The sequence below is a fragment of the Hydractinia symbiolongicarpus genome, chromosome 1 (genome assembly GCF_029227915.1).
Source record: "Hydractinia symbiolongicarpus strain clone_291-10 chromosome 1, HSymV2.1, whole genome shotgun sequence".
NCBI classification, from domain to species: Eukaryota; Metazoa; Cnidaria; class Hydrozoa; order Anthoathecata; family Hydractiniidae; genus Hydractinia; species Hydractinia symbiolongicarpus.
The window spans coordinates 21704828-21731215 of record NC_079875.1 but is presented as its reverse complement, the minus strand read 5'-3'; the positions used below and the strand labels follow the sequence as shown (position 1 = coordinate 21731215).

The window sequence follows — 26388 nt, the reverse complement described above, 5'->3', positions numbered from 1 at the left end:
AATATAAAAACGATAAAACAATAAGAAACAATAAGAAACAATTACAAATTAACATTCGACAAAATAGTAAAAAAGTAAAAAAATCAATACATATTTTGCACCTTTCTCTGCATCACACAAGTTGTGTTTACAAAGAAAGTCATTCTGCTGAAGCCAACAACAAGAATAACTGCTTGCACTTGCTCGTCAACCAAAATGATTTCTCTTCCAAAATATAGAAGAGCACATGTTGAAATAACTACTTTAAAAATGTTATTTTTAAACGTGAACTTTTTTCAACTGTCACCAACAATGTGATGACAAGTGCTCCATTCTTTTGTTTCTTCGCGATGATGTTGATTGACAGACAGAAGTCGAGAGATTTGTGTCCCTGCTCGTCTTCTTCCCATGCTTTTTAAAGTAGTTTCCAACTGTGTCACCTTTATTGTGTTGTCGTTTCCGTCGTCGTCAGCGATGTCGACGTTTTTGCTGTTTTTGTCGTCGTGTATTGTCGTTGTTGACGTAGTTGAAGTTCCTGAAAATTATTGGTGTTTTTTGTACCTTCTGGCAGTGACTGTTATGATATCATTTGATAAACACGTGAAATAAAAACAATTTCTTTAAAAGTTTGCTAAAAAAACACGTCGTAAAATGTAATTTTTTTTAAATGTGTTAAGCACTTCTGCTTTAAGGTATTGTTTACATTACTTCTCAAAATCTTGTCAATGTGAAGTAGCTTTTCTATTGTGGGAAAATGTTTCTCATTTTTCGCTGAAACAGGCCAATCTTTAAAACTATGACAATGGCATTCAGAAGCGTGTGGGCGAGTTGAGGAGTATTTGTATTTTAAGAGCGCTCCACCAACAACGTCAAGTAAGAACAAAAATGACGACGATGACGTGATGTCAACAATTCTACTCTCGTTCAGCTGACGTGGTAGAGTTGCGAGGCTAATATCACATGTGAAGGATTCATGCTATGTTTAGAAAGCTCGGATAGTTTTTAACAAAAATAGAAACAACTTGGATATCGTTCTTCAAGATGTTTTTTTTTAAAGATAAAACACAGTAATAAAAAGAATAAAAAAATATTTTAATCAAAAAATAAATTTTCAATGTATTCACCTTGTGTGAAAAACAATTTATTCAAACGAAAAGTTGTTTACTAAAAATGTTTCAGGGAAAGTAACTTGGGAAAGTTCTGTACGAAATCTGTGGTAGGATGTGACTGTATCTATGGAGTAGATTAATATTCGTCATAGTGAACACTTTCTGCAAAACACGAAACATTGTTAGGAAAAACCGTTGCAAATTTTTTTGTAATTCACATTTTATAAGAAATATTTTCTGAGCAACGTAAGACTGAAATTCAAAAATGGAGCAACTGGTAAACAACTGACTATTTCCACCACCAAAAAAATGTTAAAAGGAGTTTTTAAGAAAACAAACCCTAAAAAAAACCTAAGCATTTGAACTTAAATTCGAATCTAACATAGAAAGAAAGACTTTTTTAGTAAACAACATGTTCAAAAATTTGTAGCCGTAAACCAATGGGAACTTTCTCGATTTTTTATTTATGAGGAGAGTACGTTTTTTCAATGAGTTTGCGTTTCCTGGTCAAGTATTCACATTCGTCAATCCTCTTCTTTACATAATATCTTGACCTCTACTCGCTGACGTTATTTCACGAGCGTTCACTCATTATCGGTCGATTTGGAACGTGTTGGTCGAATAGTAGCGTGCTCTGCACAAGTAAATATTGACATTGGAAATGTTGGACGAGTTTGTGGAGACAAATCAACACAAAGATAGGGAGTCAATAATAATACAATGCATGATGAATCAAATAGACATAAACTGTTAATAAAACACGTCTCTTGATGTTAAATGTTATTAAAAAAAATAACTGACTATATTGTTTGAGAACGCCATTTTAATTAATTTTGTTGTCAGCCAGTGAAAGGTTAAATGGTTTTTATTTTTAAACTTCATAAGTTTGCTTCAGTTTCGCGTATTTGTTTCTGTTTAGTGCATTTATAATTTGGCACTTGAAGAAGACAGCATCAGCGATGAAGAAGTAAGCAAAACTCAACCAGACTGCAGTGTGAAACACGATGAAGAAACCAGAGATGTTTTACTTTTCGATGTAAAACAAGAAGAGTATACAGTGTTGCCTCTTAAGTATGTGAGGCCGCGGATGTGTCTTATTCAGAATTGTTGTTATCTTACTAATTGTTTGTTGTGTTGTAAAGGGTAAAAAATTCATGTTGCATGTTCAGGATTTTTTTATAACTTGAAGTGGCGTTTCTAAATTTTTATACGAAGTATTAATAATCTGTTGGGAGAAAAATATAGCCATAAAAGTTATATATACATATCGATTGAATTAAAAAAGCAAATCTTGCAATCAGCCGTCCTCATGAAGGAGTGGACATCAGCTGTTGTGTTAAGTAGAGAGGCTGGTGACCTAGCCACCGGCATAAAATGTCAGGAGAATGGGTACTATTTTACGGCGGTCAATGCTGAGGAAGACAGTATACGGTAGGTAATATTCCGTGTTGAGCTCATGCTGGTTGATATTGACATACCCTGTGTCTATGCACTTAGACTTTTTGTTTTCATTTCGGCACGCCATCAGTGCCCATCTTCTCTTATTGGTTGCTTGCACTCGACACACTGCACAGAAGAAAATTTTGTTTCTAGGTCATCGATTGATGTGTGAACGAACGTGAAAAGAGTTGAACTTGGAGCCCTGTCATTAAATTGCTTTTGTTACACGTGCACTGTTGTCGATAATTGTCCCGTCAATATTTGTTACAGCAAGTGCAGTTTTCACTTTTTATTGTCCCTTAACGACATTAAATAATTGTAAAATTAACTTGCCCGAATTTCGCGACGTTTTGCTGTTTTCGCGAAAGTAAGTCTACGCTAAAAACGATAACGCGCACTTTTTACGAAGATATATCTCTGCGAAGATTCGCAGAGATATATCTGCGAAAAATCTGTCACCAAAAATTAATCTCGTTAAGGTATTCAAAAGATGCGTAAAAAATCGAACTTTCAAACTTTAAACTTGGTTTTCGTGTTGTTTCGATGCTTTAAAGTCAAACTTTTTTTACTCAGAGATGACGCACGGCTACGCGAAGATTCTCACGACATCAAGTATGGCGACGAATTGGTTGGTCCTTACCACCTCCCGCAGGTATGACATTCATTTTACGTTGTTAAATGACAGTTCCCCCTACTTAATCAATCTTTGGCCACCCCTACTTTACAAAACTATGTAAAAATTTTATTTAGATTTTCTTCGTAATATTGTTTACGATCTTGTTGTGTGCGAAGCTGAGTTCCTGTTTTGATTTGCAATGAAATCAGCGTTTTCGTTTTAGATCATGCACGGCAGTGTCGATCGCCTTATTGAACGATTATCAGATCCAAGACTTCCAGGCGCCGACTTTATGGAGACGTTTTTGTTGACGTACCGAGCTTTTACGAGTGGTAAGGAAGTGATGGAAGGGTTGATAAGCGCTTACTGGAAGGTGATGGGTGGTCGACCTTCGCCACCAAAAGTTGATTCGCCAGACAGAAAAAAATTAGCTGGTGAGTGGGAAGTTTACTGGGATTTCATGTTTAATCTGTGGTCCGGGCTTTTGTTGACAGACTCTCATCTTGCCACTGTAAAATTTGCGCGGTACTTTTTACTGCTGCATGTCAATTGGAGTTTGTGAGTATATGACGTCAAGATATTTGAACAACGTTTTTATTGTAAGTGGTAGAGCTTAAAAACCTTTTTAGTGTACCAGCATTGGTGACATTCCGTACGTATCTGCCACTTTGGTTTGAAGCGCTAGCTTAAAGAATCGAAAAAAAATCCTATGTATACGACTTGAGATATGATTTTTTTTACCTGAAAAAAGCATTTTCCCATTCAAAATAGAAAAACGAGGTATCTCCCTAACAACGAGGTGTCTTTGCTAAAAATAAGAATTCTCCTGTACATTGTGAACATGTGAAATAACCTTATTCCTCTGTTTTTTTAGTGAGTCGTGTGAGTCGTGTTCGGAGCATTCTTAGTACGTCGAGCTTTTCATCGATGGAAGATTTGGAAGCTTCGTTTAACTCCTCCGCATCTCCATTCGCTTCCACTACTGTATTCAACTATAACACGCTAAAAGAACATTTAAATTCGCCGGCGAAAAAAGCTGCAGCCACCACAAAGTGGTGCGCCGATTCTGCTGCTGTGAACAGCGAAACAGAGAGCCTATCATCCCAACCACTGCGGAGGAGTGCCTCGGCCTGTAATGTGTTTATCGAGCAAACGAACGCAACGGAGAAAATTTCTCGTTCTCAAAGTGTAGAGGTCATCGCCCAACCACAGGTCGATCAAACGTCGGAAAATGATAACTCTCCGAATACATTCGCCAAATGCCGTTCTTGTGATGTGTTGGCTGATGGTTTTCCTACCGACGACACTGCTACGAGAATTATTCGTGTATCGCATTTAAGCGACACCACAAAACGAACAGAAAACTCGCCTACTATAAACGACTTTTTAATTTCAGGCGCTAGTAATGCCGGTGAAGAAAAAGACAACGATGTTTCGATGGTGGTATCAGAGTTTGATAGCTCGTGTAACTATGACACTAACTCAAATAAAAATACAAGTATGCAAGTACAAATTGACGAGCAAAGTTTTACGCAACGCAACGGTACTGTGCAGTTAGAAGACTTAGTTGAACAAGACTGTTACGACGAGTTGGATGAGCGAGATGAAGAAAAGGATGTAAGTTCGGAACTGAACGATGAAAGAGTTTCAATCAGCACGAAATCCGAAAGCATGTCTGGAATATCAGATGAATTTAGTAGAACGAACAGTAACGCTAGTCATATCGGAATTACTGATGATCTGAATCAATCAAGTACGTTTGATAATACAGACAGCTCCGTCGATCTAGATTGTACAAGTACTCTTGATAGCGTACAGTCTATTGAAAGTACTCTGGACATTACAGTTGACAGGCGATCGGCTACTGTGCTAGTTCCGCACAGTCACAGCGATGAAGTGATCTGTAAGAAACGAAGCACGTCCGAGCTGAACTTGCCAAGCAAAAGCAACTCGCTTGACCAAAAGAAAGCCTTTACTTCGCCATATTTTCGAAGAAAGAAGAAGGAGAAGAAGAAGAAAGAAAAGGACGGCAAACATCGCTCGGCGTCAGATCCAAATAACGATATGCCCGTTCTGTTGAACATAAAAAATCGTCGTACTGGTGTAAGTTTTAATAGGTCGGAATCTTATTACGACACGACAAATGAGGTGCACGAAGAAGAATCGCCTGACGTTGACAACGACATAAAATTTAGAAGAAAACCGCTCTCCTCCACGTCGAGTTTACCCATGTCTCCTTCTGTTCCCACTATTCACGTTAAACAGCCTTCGCCAGACGGGACTCCGAAAAGAAAACGCTCTATCTTTTTAGGCTCGTTCCACAGCCCGTTCAAAAAGGGTGGATTAAAACGTTCTTCATCGGAACAGGCTCTATCTATAACAGAACAACTAAAAAGAGGGTTAAGATCGAACTTAAGTACTAGCACGATTAGTCTTGAAGAAAAACATGGCAGAACGTCTTCAAATGGTAGTGTAACCGCACTTGCTGTAGATAGTAAAGACGTTAAAGCCATAGATGCTGACGCAATGAGTATACAAAGCATGCCGGGAGATAATTTAAACATATCAATTAAAGGTGATCGCACGTTTGGTAAAAAGAAGAAGATAAAAACACCTATAAAACATTTAAGTATGTTCAGTCCACCAAAGGAAGCGAGCCGACCCACCAGGCGAAAGACGTCCGTGTTTGAGCAGGGACGGCCTCCCGCCGCGATGAGGAAAACTGTTTCCGTCAATCGTGGACCTTTGAAAATCATGAGTATTTTTAAACATTGGTTGGCGAAGCATCCGAAGGTAAACGCGTATTTTTTATCATTTGAACCTTTGTTCACAGGTACATATCGAGTGATTCGTTGCATTTATACCGAGTAAATGAAAACCGAGTGCAACCAAAGCAACAAGTTTTGCATACGAGCCTAAATGCCACAGAAATCCATGGCAGCTCTCATTTCCCCGATAAAAGCGGGCAGAGACTGGTTATTCTGGCTACCACAGGGGTGACGTATGGTTAACGTTCTTGGGTGAAGAATTCGAATGGTTTTTACAAGGACAAATCGGCGTCCGCCAAACATGCTGCGAGTCAGCCATTTTGCGAGCGGTGGGAACCAAAATTGATTAAAAATACGTTAGTTTGTTTATTTATTATTGTGTTTTTCAGGATTTTATCGAAGACCCTGAGATGATTACGGGCTTGCATGATTTTTTTAACGACATCAAAGCAGACACGCGCACGCTTCCTGTGGTGAAAGAAATCGTAGCTAGCCTGGAGAAGTGAGTCATATTTGTATTTATTTACATAATAAATTTATAAAATTATTTATTTGTGCTTAAAAGGTGTGGCCTTGTCTAGTGTGTTTCTCAATTTAAGTGTAAGCGGGGTGGGACGGGACAAGTTTTGGTGAAAGCCCGAGGGATCGGAGAAAGGTACCGATTTAGTTTAACTCTGTTTGAATCTTTGTTGCGTATGTTTAGATCGCTTGTCGCACATCGCAAATCTATGGCAACCGTTCACCCATTTGACGAGTTGTTGCTACAGCAACACAATACAGAACAACAAAACGATGTCAACCACAATCTCGGCATGATGGAGATAAAACCGCTGGAGACTTATTCGTATCAACTTGTTGCAGAGAATATGACCCTCCTCGAGCACTATCTATACGCTAAAATCTCCTTCAAGTAGGATATTTTTCATTTAACGTACTTTTGCTGGCTGTAGGTTTTGCTTCATTCATGTAAACTAAAGCCATACAAATGTTTTCAAAGTATTGTCAAATATTTTTTTTTGTAGTGAGTTTGTTTGTTGTCAGTGGACGAAAAAAGACAAAGAGATAAGGGCTCCTGGCATTATGAAGTTTATTAAAAGGTTTAACCAGGCAAGTTTTATCCGTTTAGCTTTTAAACAGATAATGTAGATGGCTCAACATGACGTGGAGAAAAAAATATTCAATAATATCATTTTTGTAACTCACATATTGTAATATCAGTGTCGGACGTTGTTTTTTAGGTGACGAACATGATCAGTTACAATGTCGTCCACGGCGAGTCTCCGCAAAAAAGAGCATCCATGATTGGATTTTGGATACGCGTCGCTGCGCACTGTCGTGATTTGAACAGTTTTAATGCTATTATGGAGATAGTAAGTGGACTGAACGCCAGTCCCGTGCACAGGTTAAAGAAATCCTGGGAACTAGTGCCTAGACCTGTAAGTCGATTTGGTTTGGTGTATTTAATATCAAATTGAACTACTGTTTCGTATCTCATCCCAAACAAAAGAAAATACGTTCTTACAAAAATTGTTCTTGTTAAGCAAGTTGATTTATTTTTATTTTACAGTTGAGAGAAGTGTTTACCGACCTCGGGACGTTAGTCAGCGCTGATCGTTCATTCAAACAACTACGCGAAGCTGTTCATATGTAAGTGTCTCAAACAAAAACAAAAAGCCGATTCACTTTTGGTTTCTCGGTAATTTTTAGTCTTGGAATCTTTCGGTCGAAAAAAATAAAGGTAACAATTTATCACGTATCGTAATGACGATTGGATTTTTGTTCGTACAGGTGCAACCCTCCATGTGTACCATATCTTGGTAGTTACCTATCCGATCTACTGTTCGCACATGAAGGTGGAAAAACTCTCAACGAAGATGGACTTGTCAATTTCGCAAAAATGTGCAGGGTAAAAACAAACTTTAAGTATGATGTGCACACCCGGGATGTGACGTTATTTCATGTGGCCACACCTCCTAAGATCATAACGTTATATTTGGATTTAAAATATTAATTCCTCCTAATATATCCTAAAAGTGTTGTGTTTATCTTATAACAATTATATTTTCGTAATTTATACAATTAAAAATAAACCTCAATTTCTCCTTAAATTTTGCCACAATTACCAACATATTGCCGTTTTTGTTGTTTCTCCTAAAATTTAACCCAATACCTCCTGAATTCTAAAATCTCCATCAAATTATGAATCTATTTTGTTTTAAATCTGCGGCCACTCTGAAACGGTGATCTTTAGCAATGTTGTGTTGAGTTTAGATCTCAAGGAGCATGCGCGAGGTAAAGTGCTACCAGCAGCTGCCGTATACTTTAAACTTGGATAGAGAGGTAGGAGTGGTTGTTTTTGTTTTGTAGCGAGTTAAGCAAGCCTGTTTCAGTTCAGAAATTTTTAATTTTCTAATTTTGCGTTTGTTTTGTTTTTAGGTATCGTTTGCGTTGGTAAATTTTAATAAATCCGTTAATGAAGATATGTTATACGAACAATCTTTACTCGCTGAGCCAAGAGGTAGCTGATATTCTATGGCCAATAAAAATTTAGTCTTACACGACTGTTTGATATTGTTGATATTGATATGTTGTTTTCCGTAATCAAAATAGCGACTAGAGTTGTGAGTTTGGCGTATACTTATCGCTGTTTAACAGCTTTTTTTACTTTTCCAAATGTTTAATTCGTCAAGTTTTCGAAAATACGTCATCTGCGATCATTTTTGTAAAAGACGCAAGTTTTTTTTCAATGAAAGTAACCAAATACACTGCGGACTTTGTGTGGTGCATATCCCACCCCACAGGAGCCCTCACTTCTAAGGAGGGAAATTTTGAAATGGAGCAATGTCTAATTTAAAATCGGAGGCCCACGCCCTCTTTCGAATATATTTTTTACAAACCTTTTTTATCAATATGTATGTTTTATACGAAGAAAATATTTTTATCATAAAGTTTATACTGGCTAACATAAATTAACGCCTTTATCTATAAAGCTTGGTTTCCACCAACAAAAAATTGTTTAACAAAGAGATATTGCACAACATAAGTACGAATATTACGGAAACCGAGTTTTTGGTAGTGTCAACGGAAGGTTTTACGACAATTTTTCATACGTTGTAATTATTTCTTGCATAATTTCACATCATATTTTCTTGATTATGAGAGGTCAGATAATTTATTTACTTTTAAAAATTATATGAAGCCGAAGAAGAAGCTATCACAACCTCGTCCCAGGTATGTGTGAAATAAATAAAAAATAATAAATGGGGACTAGGTTTTGCATTTGCACCAATATTTTTTAAACAAATATTATATGAAAGGTTTATATATATATATAGGGTATACATATATAAATATAAAAGAGAAGGAACAACGCACTAGGTAAGTACCATTTTTTTAAATAACTCATAAAAGCTTGGAATGGAATTAATTTAAAATGCAAACGAATTTCTACATCTATAATTGTAAATATCTTTATTGACTATATATATTTTATATATTATGTTTAAAAGATGGATTTTTTTTCAATATTCTGTTTTCGTGTATATACAAGTTTCGAAGGTGGTTTATGACAAGGGCCTTTAGATATGTAAAAAATGCAAGTGAAGGCTCGTTTCTCTTTCGCAAAAAGGAAACGGAACGGAAACACGAAATTTTTAAAATGCGCACGAATATCAAATGTGATATATTTTTATCCACTTTGTTGCGACGGGTAAATTTAAAGAACGAGCGAACGCGACGGGCGACCCCGTGGATTTTTCCACGGGCTAACGACTAGTCTCTTTAATAATAGCCGTATTTTGTCTGTTCAAAAAGGTTACAGATATTCCTTTGATCTTTCCGCAATTTTCAGAAACCAGGGGATTATTTAATTGCAAATCTGATTATTAATTGAAATAAATTTTAAATTAATTTATTTCTGTAATTAGTTTAATTACTTTAATTTATTACCATAAGTAAGAAAAATAAATTTAGTGATAAAAATGAATGCATTATATTAATACGCTATATCTATATAATAATACGCCTGTTCCGTGTGTCTGTAACAGGCAAAGTTGATATGCTTATTTTTCTTTGAAGTTGCCGAAAAAAGTATGTCTCAAATGTTAAATTTTGTGACGTTACGGCGCGACAAAAATGACACTACTTTAACGTCAATATCCTATAGTAAATTAATGAAGCCATTACAGTGCACCTAAAACTTTGAGGCCAAATAACTTGGAAACGAGGTGGTGACGTCAATGATTTTTCACCGCCTGGGTAACTAGGGACCACCTGGGACCAATTTGGGTAAGTTTTCCAAACCTAGGTCCCCATATCCGTTTCGGAATAGATGGGTTGATGACGTCATCAAAAAACTTTTAAGCTCTAATTTCTCTGCATCCGTTTGTCAAAAGTACATGATCCTATACATTTTCTTGATCAGCGTTTAAAGACCTATACGTTGAAGGCAACAGGTATACAAATTTCTAAAAAATAATTTTGTGTGTTTTCGCGGGTTTTTGCTGACATCAGCACAATGTTTAAACCCTTATCTCTCCTTTTGCGTTCCTCTAAAACATATCATCCTACACATTATTTTGATCAGCGTTTCAACCTCTACACATTACAATAAAAGAATAAAATAAATTTCTCTAACTTTTTGGGGATCTTCACTGCTGACGTCAGCAAAACAACTAAAACAACCTATTTTTCCATTGCCCATCTGCCTAAGTGGATTTCTCCACGGGCCTTATCGACTAGTCTATATAATAATACGCCAGTTCCGTGTCTCTGTGACAGGCAAAGTGGATGTCTTCATTTTTCTTTGATGTTGCCGAAAAATGCATGTCTAATATGTTAAATTTTCTGACGTTACGACGCGACGAAAATAACACTACTTTAACGTCAATATCCTATATTAAATTAATGAAGCCATTACAGTGCACCTAAAACTTTGAGGCCAAATAACTTGGAAACGAGGTGGTGACGTCAATGATTTTTCACCGCGTGGGTAACTAGGGACCAACTAGGACCAATTTGGGTAATTTTCCCAAACCTGGGTCCCCGAATCTGTTTCGGAATGGACGGGTTGATGACGTCATCAAACAACCTTCAAACCCTAATATCTCTGCAACCGTTTGTCAAAAGTGCATGATCCTATACATTTTCTTGATCAGCGTTTCAAGATCTATACGATGAAGGCAACAGGAGTGCAAATTTCTGAAAAAAAAATTGGGGGTCTAGACGGGTCAGTGCTGACGTCAGCAAATTTTTTTAACCTTTATATCTCATTAATCATTTATCAAAAGCACGTGATTACATACATTTTCTTAATCAGCGCTTTAAACTCCGCACCATATAGAGGCAACGTAAAAACAAGGTTCTAATTTTTTTGCAGATGGGTTTCTGACGTCATCAAAATTCATATGACGCTTATTTTTCAATTTTATCCTGCCTCAGTGGATTTTTCCACGGGCTTTATCGACTAGTTTAATAATAATTACCCCCGTGACCTCAATCGCCGTTTTGGCTCAGGAGCCACAGAAAACAAATGGGACATTTTACTGATAGTTTTACTGACTTTGTTTTGACCGCTCGCACATAATACACTAATCAAAACACTTGATTCTTTGAAAAAACAATCCAAGACTTTCGCGCCCTGGGCAAACGAAGAAACATGAGCACCGAAACATGATGGCCATTTTAGTTTTTAGTTTTTAAAGTAATCAGTACGGCACTTTTCCCCAATCGGGTGAGTCTCCTCCGATCGGGGGTAATCACCCGATCGGGTGAGTCTCCTCCGATCGGGGGTAATCACCCGATCGGGTGAGTCTCCTCCGATCGGGGGTAATCACCCGATCGGGCGAGTCGGCGGACGATAACTTTTTAATACCCCGATCAAGTGAGTGGCGCTTTGTAGCTTGTAATCAGTGAATCGAGTGACTCTCCCCCAATCAATGTTACGACATAGTTCACAATTTTGGCCTATTTTTCTACATTATAAATGGGTTCGCCTGCTCAGAGTTTATTTGTTTGTTTTGATTTTGCATCGAACTGCGCATGCTCAGATACAATTCGCCGTCGAATTCCCCGCTCAATTCGCTTCGTGAAAATCCCCCTTTAGTCTGTTTCACCTTTTTGTCTTCTATAAGCTTTTTATTTTCGTAACATTGGTTTTTTGTATGTTCTAAAATGTTAAGATAAATATGTTTTCACGTTTTTTAGCTACATGCAGATCTTAAACGCACCAGTCTTAGGAGTTTTGGCTAGGAACGAATATTCTATTAGCGAATAGCCTTACTTTCTACTAATTTTGTTTGGTATAGGAGGTTTTTCTCCAACCCAACATTTATTTTTATGTCGAGGATGTAGCCACTTAGCTAGCTCATATATTTACCTAAAAAGTGAGAGTATAAAAATTCAGTTTGGCTATCAATATGGCAATATTCTCAGCAATAAATCTTATGCCAAATGCAGTTTAGCTAGGTAGCTACATCTTTAATTTTTTTCCTTAAAACTTTTTTTGTAAATAAAATAGCTGACCAATTGCTTTAGCTGGAGGGGTAATGACAGGCTGTTTCCTGTGTTGTCATTTTAACCGAAGTTGATAAAGTTTTTTTTGAGAAGGGTACTGTTCAAGTCTGTTTAACTGTACTAAGCGGTTAGGTCAGTGTTACCAATAGCCTGTTTATTGGAAAAGGCTGTTACGCCTATGCGGGTCGTCCCACTGTGACAATTAATTTTTAAACTTTCTTGGGAATCACGCCTGTACAAATGTGCAACAATGTTTACCTGGAACTAACCGCTTAGCCCTGTGCAAGAAGCGAAGGGCTGTTTCTTGTGTTTTCATTTAAATAGAGTCTCAAGAAAGTTTTTTTCAAAAGGGTATTATGCCTATACACCTGTGTAACACCGTTTAACTGTACTAAGCGCTCAGTCCGGTGTCACGATTAATTTTTAAACTTTTACAAAGACTTATTCCGCAAAATAAAATAATATTGACCAATTGTTTTTGCTATGACGGAGTCACAACGGTTGTAAACTGTGTTTTTATTTCAGCCTTTGTTGCGGGAAAGGTATTTTTTGAAAATATGTTACAGTTGCAACACTATAATGGTGTGTGCGCTCCACTTGATTTACGACATACTGCATACCTGTACTAAAGCGCTCCACCTGACTGTGTCGCACAGTTTGCAGTTTTTTTAAGCGCTCCTTAGGGCGTTCAACAACAGTTACTTGTGGCTCATCCCGGCGATTCGACGCCGGGTTTCCCGGCTAGTCTCTTTAATAATAGCCGTATTTTGTCTGTCTCTTTTTTTAATATATTTGACGTCATTTACAGTGACGTTCGAATAAACTTTTTTTATTAACATTAACTGTGTTATACATAAATTAGGTTATCTCACATATATAAAATAGGGGGGAGAGTTTCTGTTGAGGTGCCTGCCCCTGCCTACCCTTCCTATGCCTTTTATCGTGCCTGCCTACTACTATGCCCTTGCCTGTGCCTCCCATGCCTTGCTTACCCCTGCCTTGCTGATTCCCCTTCCTGTTTCCTTGCCGTGCTTAATGCCTTTGCCTTGGCAACCTCTCCGCAACCCTTTCTATATTGATATTAAGAAGCGTAGTAAAACTATTTTTACAAAAATGACGCTGAGAAATTGATGGCATTTAGCACATCAACTTGACACATAAAAACACATATTGCATCTTTTCTTATAAATAAAGTTAATATGTTACTAAAAAAACTATTTTAAAATAATTTAAAGGTCTATTTAATTAATTGTTTACCATAAGAAACAGTAACGCTTACTGTGTTCGATCACGCTCAGTGTTTGTTTACATACGAAATCCGCCATTATTGGATTACGTCATTTGAAATTTATGATCGCGCTGAAATCGGAGAATGGTGTATCCAAGTTCTTCGAAGCCGACGCAGGACCCATGCTTAACTTACGAAGGTCATTTTTGGTTTAACAGTGATGTTGTGAGGTTTGTAGGTCTCCTTTTGATCCTTTTCTCTCTAAATACTTTGTATCTATAAATAAATATTTATTTTCTGTGTGTTTTCACATGTTAAGGTTAATATTTCACCACGTTTTCTAGCCATGTATAAATCTTAAAACAAACCAATTTTAAGTTTTTGGCTAACTACGAAACGTAGATTGTGAGGTAACTGGCTGTAGCTATCTTTATTTTTTTCTTCCTATTCTTTTTATTCAGCTAGCTCCTTTTAGCTGGGAAAGTAGCCAAATGCAGTTTGGCTGCAAGTGAATGGTAGCCAAATGCAGTTTGGCTGCAACACAATTCTTATGCTAAATGCAGTTGGCAGTGACCACTTTTATTACTGTTTTAAAAATTTAATCTGCAAAATAAAACTGCTGAGTAATTTTTTAAACTTGACCGGGTTGTTAATGCCAGGCTGTTCACTGATTTCTTTTAAAACCGAAGCGATAAGGATTTTTGGAAAATGGTATTACCCAATATGCTCATGTATGACACAATTCACATATTGGGCGCCCAGTGTTAACGATGGGTTGTTTCCTGTGTTTTTATTTAATTTGTTGTGATAAAGTTTTTTTACCTGCAATAAACGTTCAACCTGGTGTTAACAACAGGGTGTTTTGTGTGTTTTTTATTTAGATTAAAGTTGATAAATTTTTATAATAGATAAATTTTTTTGGAAAAATCTATTATGGCTTTAACGCATGTGTGACACCGTGCTCAGTCTGGTGTCATGATTAATTTGTTCTTATTTCGCAAAATAAAATAATATTGACTAATTTTTTTTTGTGATGACGGGGTAAAAACAGGTTGTAAATTGTTTTATTTCGGCTAAAGTTGCAGTAAAGTTATATATATTTAAAAAAATATGTTACAACACTATAAAACACTATAATGTTGTGTGAGCTTTACTCGATTCATGACATATTCTGCATACCTGTACTAAAGCGCTCCAATAATGGAATTTTTTAGCTGAATGGGGTAACGACGGGATTTTTCCTGTGTTTTAACATAAACCAAAGTTGCAGTAAATTTTTTTTTGAAAAGGATATTATGCGTTCTCTGTCCGCTGTCATGATAAAGTTTTGAACTTTCATGGAAACTTATTCAGCAAAATAAAATAATATTGCTCGATTGTTTTTGCTATGACATAGTAACAACGGTTTGTAAACTGTTTTAATTCAGCTTTTGTTGCGGGAAAGTTATTTTTTGAAAAATATGTTACAGTCGCAACACTACAATGGTGTGTGCGCTCCACTTGATTTGCAACATACTGCATACCCGTACTAAAGCGCTCCACATCACCGGGTCGCACAGTTTGCAGTTCTTATTAAGGTTACTGTAAAGGAAAAAACTCACTTGATGAGTAGTCTCAGAAAAACCCTTATAATTTATCAATACTGTCATATTTTTTATTATGTTTTTTTGTTTTTGAATGCTCGATGAAAGACTTTTTTGATAGTGTTATTTTCGTGAGATGTTAATTTTCCAAAAAGAAAATATAATGAAATAAACACACATCTTTTTTTTCACTGTACGTTTTAATATGGCTTCTTTTTCCGAACGCGTGGTCTCAGACTTCTCGTTTTTGCACAATTATATTCAGCATAAATTAAATTCAAAAAGGTTCCCGGGTTTTTTTTTTTTTTATAGCGTCGTTATGAAATTATTTGTAACTAGTAGATTAGGCCAGTGGAAAAATCCACTTAGGCAGAAAAACAATTGAAAAGTTCTGTCATTTGAATTTTGATGACATCAGCAAATATTTCAGTATATTGAATATGCCTTTTACTAAAAAAAATATTCTGAAAATGCATAAAAAGAAAGTATATAAGTCATAATTTAACAAAAAAGTTCTTAAAATCTAACACAAAATATCAAATGTCAAATCGCATGAAATCCTACCAACTGACAAAATATGAAAAACAACGGCGTGCAAGGTGTAAAATCTAATTAGTAGAAAGTTACAACATTGATAGTAACAACCCAGACAGTTACGACAACAATAATAATAATGTCTGAAATAACACATCTTAAATATGTATACATCTTATTATGTGATTATGTTGAAAACCTTCAATATATTAATCTGAAATGTCGAAAAAAAAGGCTTGCAACAGTAAGCACAGATCTATGAAATAAGTTCTTTATGCATTTTAAACATTGTCTTTTCCCTAAATGCTTATACAACAATACAACCTAAACAATATCAAAAAGCCAAACTTAAACAAACACAAAACACCAAAAAACAAAAAGTTAAACTTTAAAAAATCATTTACTCGGTTGCATACCATCCTCTCCCGCAAAAATATGCACAAAATGTAAAAATTAACCAGTTAACAAAACAATATTTTTGTCTAATGATCCTACTGACTTTACCAAACATTTTAAACTGAAATGTAGAAAAAGCATTGAGCAAGGAGTAAATTTCAAATAAAAAAAACACATTATTCTATATTGTTTTCACCCATAAAATCTTCCACAAAATTGATATGAAACCCATCAAATTCAACTCAGAAAAAGCAGTCACTTAAGTGCATACAAATATACAACTTGGAAAGTGTAGAATATCAAATTATTATTTTTAGTATATATACTTGCATATGGTCCTCCCTCACAACAGTTAAACAGTTTCAGTCTGAACATTCTGTAACTTTTTATCATCATCAAATATTTATTCCCGTAATTACATTACTTACAGTTAGTTTAAAGTTTAAAAAAAGTCTAATTGTACAAAAAATTGTTCTTTCAGTATTTTGCATGTGGTCTTTTTCCACAAAAGTTTACACAGCATTTAAAAAACAGCAGTTTGCAACACAAACAAGAAGCGTCAAGGCTTGAAGATTTCCGCCTTGTCAAGAGAAACCTTCCACAGAGCAAAACGTCCAATGGTCGACCTAAGGCTGAGATTTCCAATTTAAAAACAGGATAAATGATTGAATAATTGCGCAAAACTATGTGACTTAACCGCTTTTAGAGGCTTTTTGACTATTCCATTTCTTGAGTAGTTTTAGTTGTAAAAACAATGATGAATAAATAACAAAAATATACAGATTTAAAAGCAACGAAGTGTCTGCTGCACCGGTACCGGAATCGTAGATCAAAAAACTACTGAACCGGTACCGGATTTCTCCGGCTCACAGCTAGTGAACCGGCACAGGATTTTTCAGCAAACAAAAAGTTTTTTGTGTAAAATTTTATTTTGACAACGAAGACGATAAAATAAGTATTACTAGAAATGGTAATTTTTCATACCCTGAAAAAATCAACTTAGAGAGGTTCTTGCGAAATACATGTTTAATGCCTTGACCGTTTGGAACGTTTAAATAGAATGATTCGTTTCAAAGAAGCAAAAGCCTGGTTTTTATTTCGTGGATACAAACCCTTGCATATTAAATAAGTAAGAGCCTAGACGCTTGAAGTTTTCTTGACGAAACCAGCTGTACTGCTTTCATACGCGGAGAAGATATTCTTTTTCGCTGAAGAATTTATAGTTTTGATACGATATCTCGATAGGCATAAATTCACTATGTCGATTACTTTTGTTGTTGGGGAAAAATTTTCTACTTTTTAAGAATTGAAAACAAAATTACATACATACAAAGAGAAGAATTTTGCTGATGTCTACGTTAGAGATAGTCGAAGGCTTCACAAAAAAGATTGACGAAAATAATAAAACCCGTTGTGTTCATGGTGGAAGAAAATTCAAAGGAAGAGGCTCTGGACAACAAGCTGTTCAGTACGTATTTTGTTTACATTAATTAGCGATCCTGTTTCCAGACCTCTTTATTACTGTGTTCTATAAAACTGTTTTTTATATGTCTTTTAGTACTATAAAGCAAGACTGTCCGAAACGAAGAAGGTTATTTTGCTGAAAGATATCTCTAATATGGCTCAGGAAGCGAAGAAAGGGAAAAGCCGCAATGATTTAGATGAAATTGCAACTGTGTTACGTGATAAATACAGTAAGTGACGATTATCTACAGCCCTGTCACTTTGCTTTTATTTTGAGGCCGTCGTTAAGGTTAAAACGACGACGTCATTAGCGCTCACTGAGATAGTATTTTTGTGTGTTTACCATTCCTCGCATTTTTTTCTAGATACCTCAGTTCATTTATGCAGTGACGTTAACGACAATTTCAAGGGTTTATTTTTCAAGATGAGGAAATGAAGGATGCGTATGAAGCATATCCAAAATTGATTTGTGTTGATGCTACCTATAAACTAACTGAGCTAAGAATTGTAGTTGACATCATGTTAGTGGAAGATTCGATGGGGCAAAGTGAAATTGTTGGAGTGGCGCTTCTTACTATGGAAGATAAGGAAACATTGTCCTGGTTTTTGGAAACTTTTAAACAAAACAATCCTTCCTCAGAGAATCTTCGTGTGGTTATGGCGGACAAGGATTTGAATGAAAGAGAACTAATAAAAGTTACATTTCCTGGTGTAAAAGTATTAATATGTCTCTTCCACACATTAAAGGCATTTAAAAGAGAAGTCACTGTCGCGAAAATGGGCGTTACTCAAGCGAAAGTTGAATCACTGTTGTCCCTCTTTCAACCAAAGGCGTATGCTAACACGGAGAAGGAATATCAGGCCTTGAAAATCAACTTTCTTGAAATTGCACCAATTCAGGTGGGATCTTATTTCAACGAGAGCTGGGATGATATTCATGAGGAATGGGTCCTGGGCGATAAATCAAAAAGTGACAATTTTTTTCAATTCGACCAACAACCGTTTAGAGAGTTTGAACGCAAAGTTAAAGAGCGTGATACATTTATGTAGTTCTCTGGAAGATTTTGTTGATCGTTTTTTTGTAATTCTAGCTACTCTTCGGATTGAACGAGATCACAGAGCCGCAAATTCGTTTCAACGAAAACTTGTGATGTCACATCCAGTTACCAGTGTGGAAAGGCAGTACTCTGAGCTTCTCACAAGTTACGCATCGTCCTTCGTTTTAAAACAACTGAAAATGTCGACAAACATATCTAGAATGAAAAGTAGTACACAGAATGGGGAATATAATTTTGAAAAGTCAAAAGATGAAGTGTTATCTGTTACAGCAAAAAAATGTTCGTGCTGTTTTTTCAATTCCATGTTGTTACCTTGTCGGCATATTTTCGCACTCCGTCGAGAATTAGATATTAATCTTTTTGATGGTGATCTGTGTGCACAGAGATGGAAATCGTTATATTATAGAAAAAAGTGTAGGCTGTTTCGAGATGACGGGATTTCATCAACCGTAAACTACGATCATCTAACTATACAACCATCAGCTGTTTTGACAAAAATGAAAAGATTTCGTGTGACACAATTAATAACCAATAAGGTGGCTGACGTTGTATCCGAGCAGACAGGTGCTATTTTTGATCATCGGGTTGAACAATTGAAAACATGCTTGACCTTTGGGGAAATGGAAAAGAAGTTTTAATCGCAGAACTCAATGAACAAAGTATGATATGTTTAACTATGTTCTTGTTTAAAATCTGTGCTATTGAAATAACTGCATTGTAATGTAGTGTACGTACTATTCAACAAAGCAATCACAGCCCTTATTACTGCCGAGTTTTGATCTCTATTTTTTTACAACTGTGTAATTAAAAATATAATATTGATTCTTGAATACTCAAATAAAACGCATATTTCGACAAAAAAAAACGTAGAGGAAGAGGAAAAAGAGACTAGGAATTACAAAGTTTTACAAAAATCATTTCCCCGATTTAATCAAGGCTGAATTGTGGCTAGCGGAAAACTCCTCGTTATTGGAGAAACAGCCCATAAGGCCACTAGTATTAACCAGTGAAGACAAAGAATTGCAGCAAAATGTATTAAAAGCACTAAGAGACCCAATGGAATTTGAAGATGACGACGAATACACACAAAGTTGTGAATATTTAATGGAGCATGCTGGATATCAGTTTTTTTCATCCAAAGATACCCAAACTGCTCTTAACATATTAAGAGATGAAAAAGGTATAGACATAATGGCGCGTTTCTAGTCGCCTGATCGCTGCGAACGGAGCTTCTCACAATTTTAGAGTTCTAAACTCCAGTCAAGTTTAAACAAGCAAAAATTCCGTTATGTTTATACCTTTTAACCAATTGTTGTTTGCGAACTTATATTTTTTTATTATATTTATTTTTTACTCGATTGATTGCTAAAACAACGAACTTTGTAGATTGTTTTTTCGCAAAAAAGAAACAGTAGTTATCGCTGCATAAAACACGTTTTTTTCCCTTACTTTATTTTGATAATCCTCGTCCAAAAAGGCAAAAAAGAAAGCTAGGAATTAAGTTAAGATCCTGTACCGGTGCACTAGATTTACAAATATGGGGTCCGGTAGTAAAGCTTCATTACCGGTGCAGCAGTTCTTAAATCTATGAATCTGGTACCGGTTCAGTAGTTTTTTGATGTACGATTCCGGTACCGGTGCAGCAGACACTTCGTAAAAGGAACAGCCATCTTTTTTGCAAACACAATTTCCGTTACTTTGTGCTAGAACTTCATTTAACAAACCACACAAAACTCGCGGCTTTTCACGACAAAGAAGACATATATTTTACGGCAACATCAAAGATTTTTTTTCGGCAACATCAAAGAAAAATGACGATATCAACTTTGCTTGTCACAGACACACGGACACACTTAGCGTATTATTATAGAGACTAGTCGATAAAGCCCGTGGAAAATCCACTTAGGCAGGATAACAGAGAAAAACAACCGTCATTTAAATTTTGCTGACGTCCTCAGAGACCTGTCAGAACACAAAAGTTTTTTTCAGAAATGTGTATGCCTGTTGCCTTCATCGTATAGATCTTGAAACGCTGATCAAGAAAATGTATAGGATCGTGTACTTTTGACAAACGGATGCAGAGATATTAGGGTTTAAATGTTTTTTGATGACGTCATTAATCCGTCCATTCCGAAACGAATTCCGTGACTTAGGTTTGGAAAACTTACCCAAATTGGTCCCAGGTAGTCCCTAGTTACCCACGTAGGAGATGAAGTCAGTTATTTCCACCCGTTTCCAAGTTATTTAGCCTTAAATTTAAAAGTGCGTCTGCATTGACTTCGAACATGGCGGACGTTTTTCCGCTAATGGTTAATTGGAAATGTGAAACAAAGTAGTAAATGTGAAGTTTTTGTTCGTGACTAAACGTATTAAGCAGATTAACTTTGCCGCGAAATTACTGGTACTTGTTATGGCCACTTTAAATCGACCGCTAGTGAATAACGAATCGAATCGAAATTCAAACGCAAATGGCAGTTCCGCGCAACCAATTCAATTGGCGACATCTTCTACATCATTCAGATGCACCTCCTGTAATACGAGAACTTTTACCACATATAAAGGTTTGAATATTCATCTTAGAACATGCTTACGAAAAACAAATGAAGCGACAATTACAAACTCTTCAAGCCAACCAGCTGCCGAACGAATTATTCCAACAACTGTAGTAAATGAAAATTTTTATTGGAAGAGCATTTCGGGATCAAAATTTACACATGATTTAGACTATACATATGAAAGAATAGTTTATTGGAAAAAGAATTTGTTTTTACTACCTTCTGGTGCGGCTGGAAAATCGTTTATTCGAGAAATGACACGTCTTATAAATCTTTGGATCGACGATTCGCCGATGAAACCTATTTCGTTAAAAGCACTTCATGTAATGCCTTCACAAAACCCAGCAAGAAGTCAAAATCAAAGGACCATACAAAAGCTTTAGAACGGCGCTTGACACTATGGGAGAATGGCGAATTGTTAGAACTTTTTGATGAAGCTGTCGATATTCAAGAAAGACTTCAACCACCAAATCCGAAAAGTGATATTTCATCTATTTCGAAAAAGTTTCGATTGTTCATGCAGAAGGGAAATATCAACAGTGATTTGCGATTATTAACTGACAACATGACGCAAGGTATCCTTCCACTTAACGACGAGACATTATTATTATTATTGGAACAAAAACATCCAGATCAGGGGAATCTTAGCGAAGATACGTTAATAGATCAACCGTCACAGCGAATCGATGATATTGTTTTTGATATTACTGATGAAGACATGGTATTGAAAGCTGCCACGTATACCAAAGGTGGTTCTGGTCCGTCAGGTTTGGATGCTGACGGATGGAGACGTATACTTTGCTCGTCCACATTTGGTACAACCAATACTGATCTACGTAAAGCCATAGCCGAGTTAACGAAAAAGCTGTGTATTGAATCTATTCCAGAATCTGATAGATCTCCGCTTGAAGCCTTTGTTGCTTGCCGCTTAATACCGTTAAACAAAAATCCTGGTTTACGACCAATTGGTGTTGGTGAGGTGCTTCGTAGAATAGTTGTGAAGATTGTGATGAACATATCTAAAAATGACGTAATTAAAGCAGCAGGTTCGTTACAAGTTTGTGCTGGTCAAAATGCTGGTGTTGAAGCAGCCGTCCATGCGATGCATGACATTTTCGACAACGATGATACTGAGGCTGTTCTTCTAATCGATGCTGAGAATGCCTTTAACTCAATTAATAGAAAGGTAATGCATAACATTTGGAAGTTATGCTCAATGAATGCTACGTTCATCAGCAACTGTTATGCTGTATCTGCACGTTTATTCGTGATAGGCGGAAAGGAGATTCTTTCGAGGGAAGGCACCGCACAGGGCGATCCGACGTCGATGGCTTCGTATGCTATTGGAATCATACCATTGTTGAAAGCACTTTTCAACAATACACGTTCGAATGACCACACCCTTAAAGAGGTTGCATACTCTGATGATTTTACTGTTGCTGGAAAACTTTACGAAATTAAAGAATTTTGGTCGAAAATCGTTGACATCGGTCCGAAATACGGCTACTTCCCGAAAGCGACTAAATCCCATCTAATTGTGAAACAAGAGTATCTACTTAGTGCTGAGCAAATCTTTGCAGATTCAAATATTTTGGTAACATCGACTGGTCAACGTCATCTCGGTGCAGTCATTGGTAGTCAGTCTTACAAGATTGAATATGTTAATAGCAAAGTTGCAAGTTTAGTTGAACAGCTAAAACTTCTATCCAAGATTGCTGAACTAGAACCTCAATCATCTTATTGTGCATTTGTAACCGGTTTTAAAGCTAAATTGACATTTTTTCTCCGGACACAGCATGAAGTGTAAGATGGGTAGCTTTGTTACGAGACGTCACAACAACATTCGTGACCTCACATCGAAGTTACTCAAGGATGTTTGTCATGACGTACAGTTAGAACCGAATTTGCTACCGCTGACTGGAGAACGTTTCGATTTAAAGAGTGTAAAAACCGGTGATGATTGTAGACCGGACATTCGTGCTCGTGATTTTTGGATAAACGGCCAACAGGCATTTTTTGACGTAAGGGTTTTTGACCCCACTGCCTCGAGGTACAACAACCAAACTTTACAGCAATCTTTCATTTCAAACGAGAACGAGAAGAAAAGAAATTACAATCGTAGAATTTTGAGTGTTGATAATGGCAGTTTCACGCCGCTTATATTTTCTATTCACGGAAGCATGGGTCGCAAAAGCATCACTTTATACAGTAGGCTTTCGGAAATGATAGCGGATTAGAAAACATACCCATTTCAACTGCAGTCACACATATACGCACAAAACTTTGTTTTGCTCTGTTGAGATCTGGTTTAATATGTTGAGGTTCGAGAAGTTTATATAAAAAGTTCGATGTAGGAGATGATATTGTGGTTGATCATGAAAAGTTGAACTGTTAAATCGTTAGCTAGGAATATGTTGTGTTATGTCGTAGATTAGTCCCTCGTAGTCATATAATGTTCTAGTTATTGTTGTAAAATTGAATTGAAAAAATTTGAATTGAAATTAAAATAAAATTTAAAAGTGCAATGCAATGGTTTCACTAATCTTAATATACTTTCCTTTGACGTCAATATTGCTTTAACGTCAAAGTTTGGTAATTTACAGAACAAATTTATAGACGATGTTTTATAGAGTTTATCAAAAAAATTTTATCCACTTTGAAAAAGTCACAGACAGACAGACAGAACTGACGTATTATTATATAGATTATACATAATCATTCAAAAAAATGCATATTTTTTTCTTTCTGTCGTCATAACTCGCTAATCAGTAATTTATACAAAAAATCCAGGAACCTTTTGTGCATAATTTATTCAGCTTCCATTACCGAAAATTTCAATGAGCCAATAGAAAGCTTTCGGAAAAAGAGACAATAACGTAAAGGCATGTATTTAATTACATGGCTTTACGAAAATTTACTAACGAGATATTTGTTTTTAAAGATTTTCGTAGGCGTTATGAAAATGTGTGAACTGAGTATGCTGAAAGATGATAGGAGTGCGAACTTTTTCTTTATGCTGAATATTACGATCGCACCTATGGCTCACTTCTCTTCTTAATAAAAACACTTCTCTTCTTAGTCAAAACACTTGTCTTCTTAGTTAAAACACTTCTCTTCTTTCCTCTGAAATCTTCTCTTCCGTTCGAAACACTCTCGTCCAAAGTGAGAAACACTTTTCTTCTATGAGCTCAAAAAATTTACAGACCCAATTCCGGTCCGGAATATTGATTGAGCTAGATTTCGCTAACTCACGTTTTTTGAATAAATGATTGAGCCGTCACTTCCTGATTTTATGCGTTTTTCATATATTAGGGAGACAAGAGTGAATAAATGACGAATCCGTTTAAGGCATTCGTTTATCATTTTTAATACGCACGTTCTTATAAGAATACCAAAATTTTACCCAGGCTGGCCATTATTTCTTTATTGTTCTAAACAAAATACGTATTGTTTTAATCGAAAATCCTAGCCTGACATTTTTGAAAGGAAATGTGCTTTCCTTAGTTGACACCACCTTGATTTTGAGGACTCTGGGTAGCCATCTATTTTGCCATTTATTGTGTCCCTTGATAAGTAAAATATTAATTACTTTGCTACTGATCTGAATTGATTCGTGTTATTATTTTATTCATGCACATGCTTCGAGACCTGCTACAATATCTTAATAATAATATTTTTATTCGTAAATTGAGCACGTGTTAGCCAAGTATGCTTTTGCGAAAAATGAAAAAAATTATACAGACCATGGGTGTAAAATTGCGGACCAGATTTTTAAAATTACTTGTGAAGAGAAAGTTTGGGGTCACATGCAGAGAAGTGTTAAATGCAGAAGAGAAGTGTCAAAATGCAGAAGAGAATTGTGAGAATACAGAAGAGAACTGTTTGGATCATAGAAGAGAAGTGTTTTTAAATTGGAAGAAACGTGAGCCATAGGGGCCATCTTAGAATATGCGTGCACGCGGTCAGAATTATTAATACACAGAAGTCAGGGTTACAAGAGACAGCTCATATGCATACTCCTTAACTTTGATTTTTTTAATGAGTTTTTATACGACAAAATTTACATGTATATATATATATCGATGGTGAATATAACCGGTTTACGTACTACTACAACAAGGCGAAGGAGCAAATCACAGGAGCGACAACGCTCCATGACGAGGTTCAAAGAATCACCATCGAGGATGAATATCGGGGCATCGCGGATTTCAAACCCATATTCGCTAAGGAGGAGAAGGAGCAAGCCACGAACCCGGAGGGGATTGAGGACATCCAGAACATATTTGATAAGAATGACGCGCAAATGTTGGAAGATGGAAACCGCATCAAGACGTGGCAGTTCAACAAAAACCTCAACCGACCGCTGACAGAGGCTATCATGCGAAAAATCACGCCTCACGTAGACATGCGCGTCAAGGTAGTCTACAGTTTCAGCTGTGACATCTACCGAGGTGGTGGTGACGTGTCGGCTTACTACAAGATCAAAAAGAGCTCCAAATCACTATCAAGCATGGCGGAAATCGAGGCCCTTATGGAAGAATGTGAGATGAAGCGGCTCGATCTGGAAGATGCGGAGTTCTGGACCAAAGCCTACCTACCACCTGACAGAACCATCGAGACCCCCGGTGCATACGAAGGCAAAATAGTCTTTAAGCATATGTGGGTCAAGATCATCTCTACGAGAGAGCCCCTAATAGGATGCGGACCACTTCCAGACTGGCTGCGGGGCAAAAGGTGCATCTACGCCATGTACGGTGAAGATGTCAGAACCGAAAACCTGTGCTTTTGGAGATGCTTGGCTGTAAGGGGGAGAGCCCACGTAAAAAGGGGGACAGAGTTCGTAACAAGACCAGCCCTCAAACTAGCGCGCGAGTACTACGAGGACCCCAAGTTAAAGCGTGAAGACATACGTGCCACGAAGCTTGTAGACTTTGAGGGTATCGTCAAGCACTTCAAGATCAACATCAGTGTCTTTTGACGAACTCGGAAAGGCCCCATGGCGGCTCGTATGCGGTCAAAATCAGTACAAGAAGGTGTTAGGCGTGATCAACCTTGGTATGCTCGAGGGTCACTGTTCCTACATCAAGAGTATGGATGACCCAGAGATCTGGGAATGGGAGGTCTGCACCCAAATGTTCACCAGAT

General features: G+C 36.7%; 2 protein-coding genes across 3 annotated transcripts in view; both read left to right on the top strand.

Annotated features, from left to right (window-relative positions):
• Positions 1 to 9437, top strand: part of LOC130645844 (ras-specific guanine nucleotide-releasing factor 2-like) — a 31185-nt gene extending 21748 nt beyond the window's left edge. The window contains exons 14-25 of the mRNA XM_057451958.1: positions 2008 to 2159; positions 3102 to 3180; positions 3368 to 3578; positions 4019 to 5937; positions 6302 to 6414; positions 6616 to 6822; positions 6935 to 7019; positions 7151 to 7348; positions 7480 to 7559; positions 7701 to 7818; positions 8184 to 8252; positions 8349 to 9437. Coding sequence (XP_057307941.1) covers positions 2008 to 2159; positions 3102 to 3180; positions 3368 to 3578; positions 4019 to 5937; positions 6302 to 6414; positions 6616 to 6822; positions 6935 to 7019; positions 7151 to 7348; positions 7480 to 7559; positions 7701 to 7818; positions 8184 to 8252; positions 8349 to 8438 — 3321 coding nt within the window. The 3' untranslated portion in view covers positions 8439 to 9437. The remainder of the gene's footprint in view (positions 1 to 2007; positions 2160 to 3101; positions 3181 to 3367; positions 3579 to 4018; positions 5938 to 6301; positions 6415 to 6615; positions 6823 to 6934; positions 7020 to 7150; positions 7349 to 7479; positions 7560 to 7700; positions 7819 to 8183; positions 8253 to 8348) is intronic.
• A 4223-nt stretch (positions 9438 to 13660) lies between these two features.
• Positions 13661 to 23361, top strand: LOC130645822 (uncharacterized). 2 transcript variants are annotated; one of them, XM_057451929.1, is made up of 3 exons: positions 13661 to 17634; positions 17725 to 17860; positions 17996 to 23361. In XM_057451929.1, exon 3 carries the CDS (start codon positions 21761 to 21763, stop codon positions 23048 to 23050), a length of 1290 nt encoding a protein of 429 aa, XP_057307912.1. In that variant the 5' UTR covers positions 13661 to 17634; positions 17725 to 17860; positions 17996 to 21760; the 3' UTR covers positions 23051 to 23361. The 2 variants fall into 2 exon arrangements, with proteins under 2 accessions (XP_057307912.1, XP_057307919.1); XM_057451936.1 differs by having other exon boundaries at positions 13661 to 17860.
• Positions 23362 to 26388: the final 3027 nt, after the last annotated feature.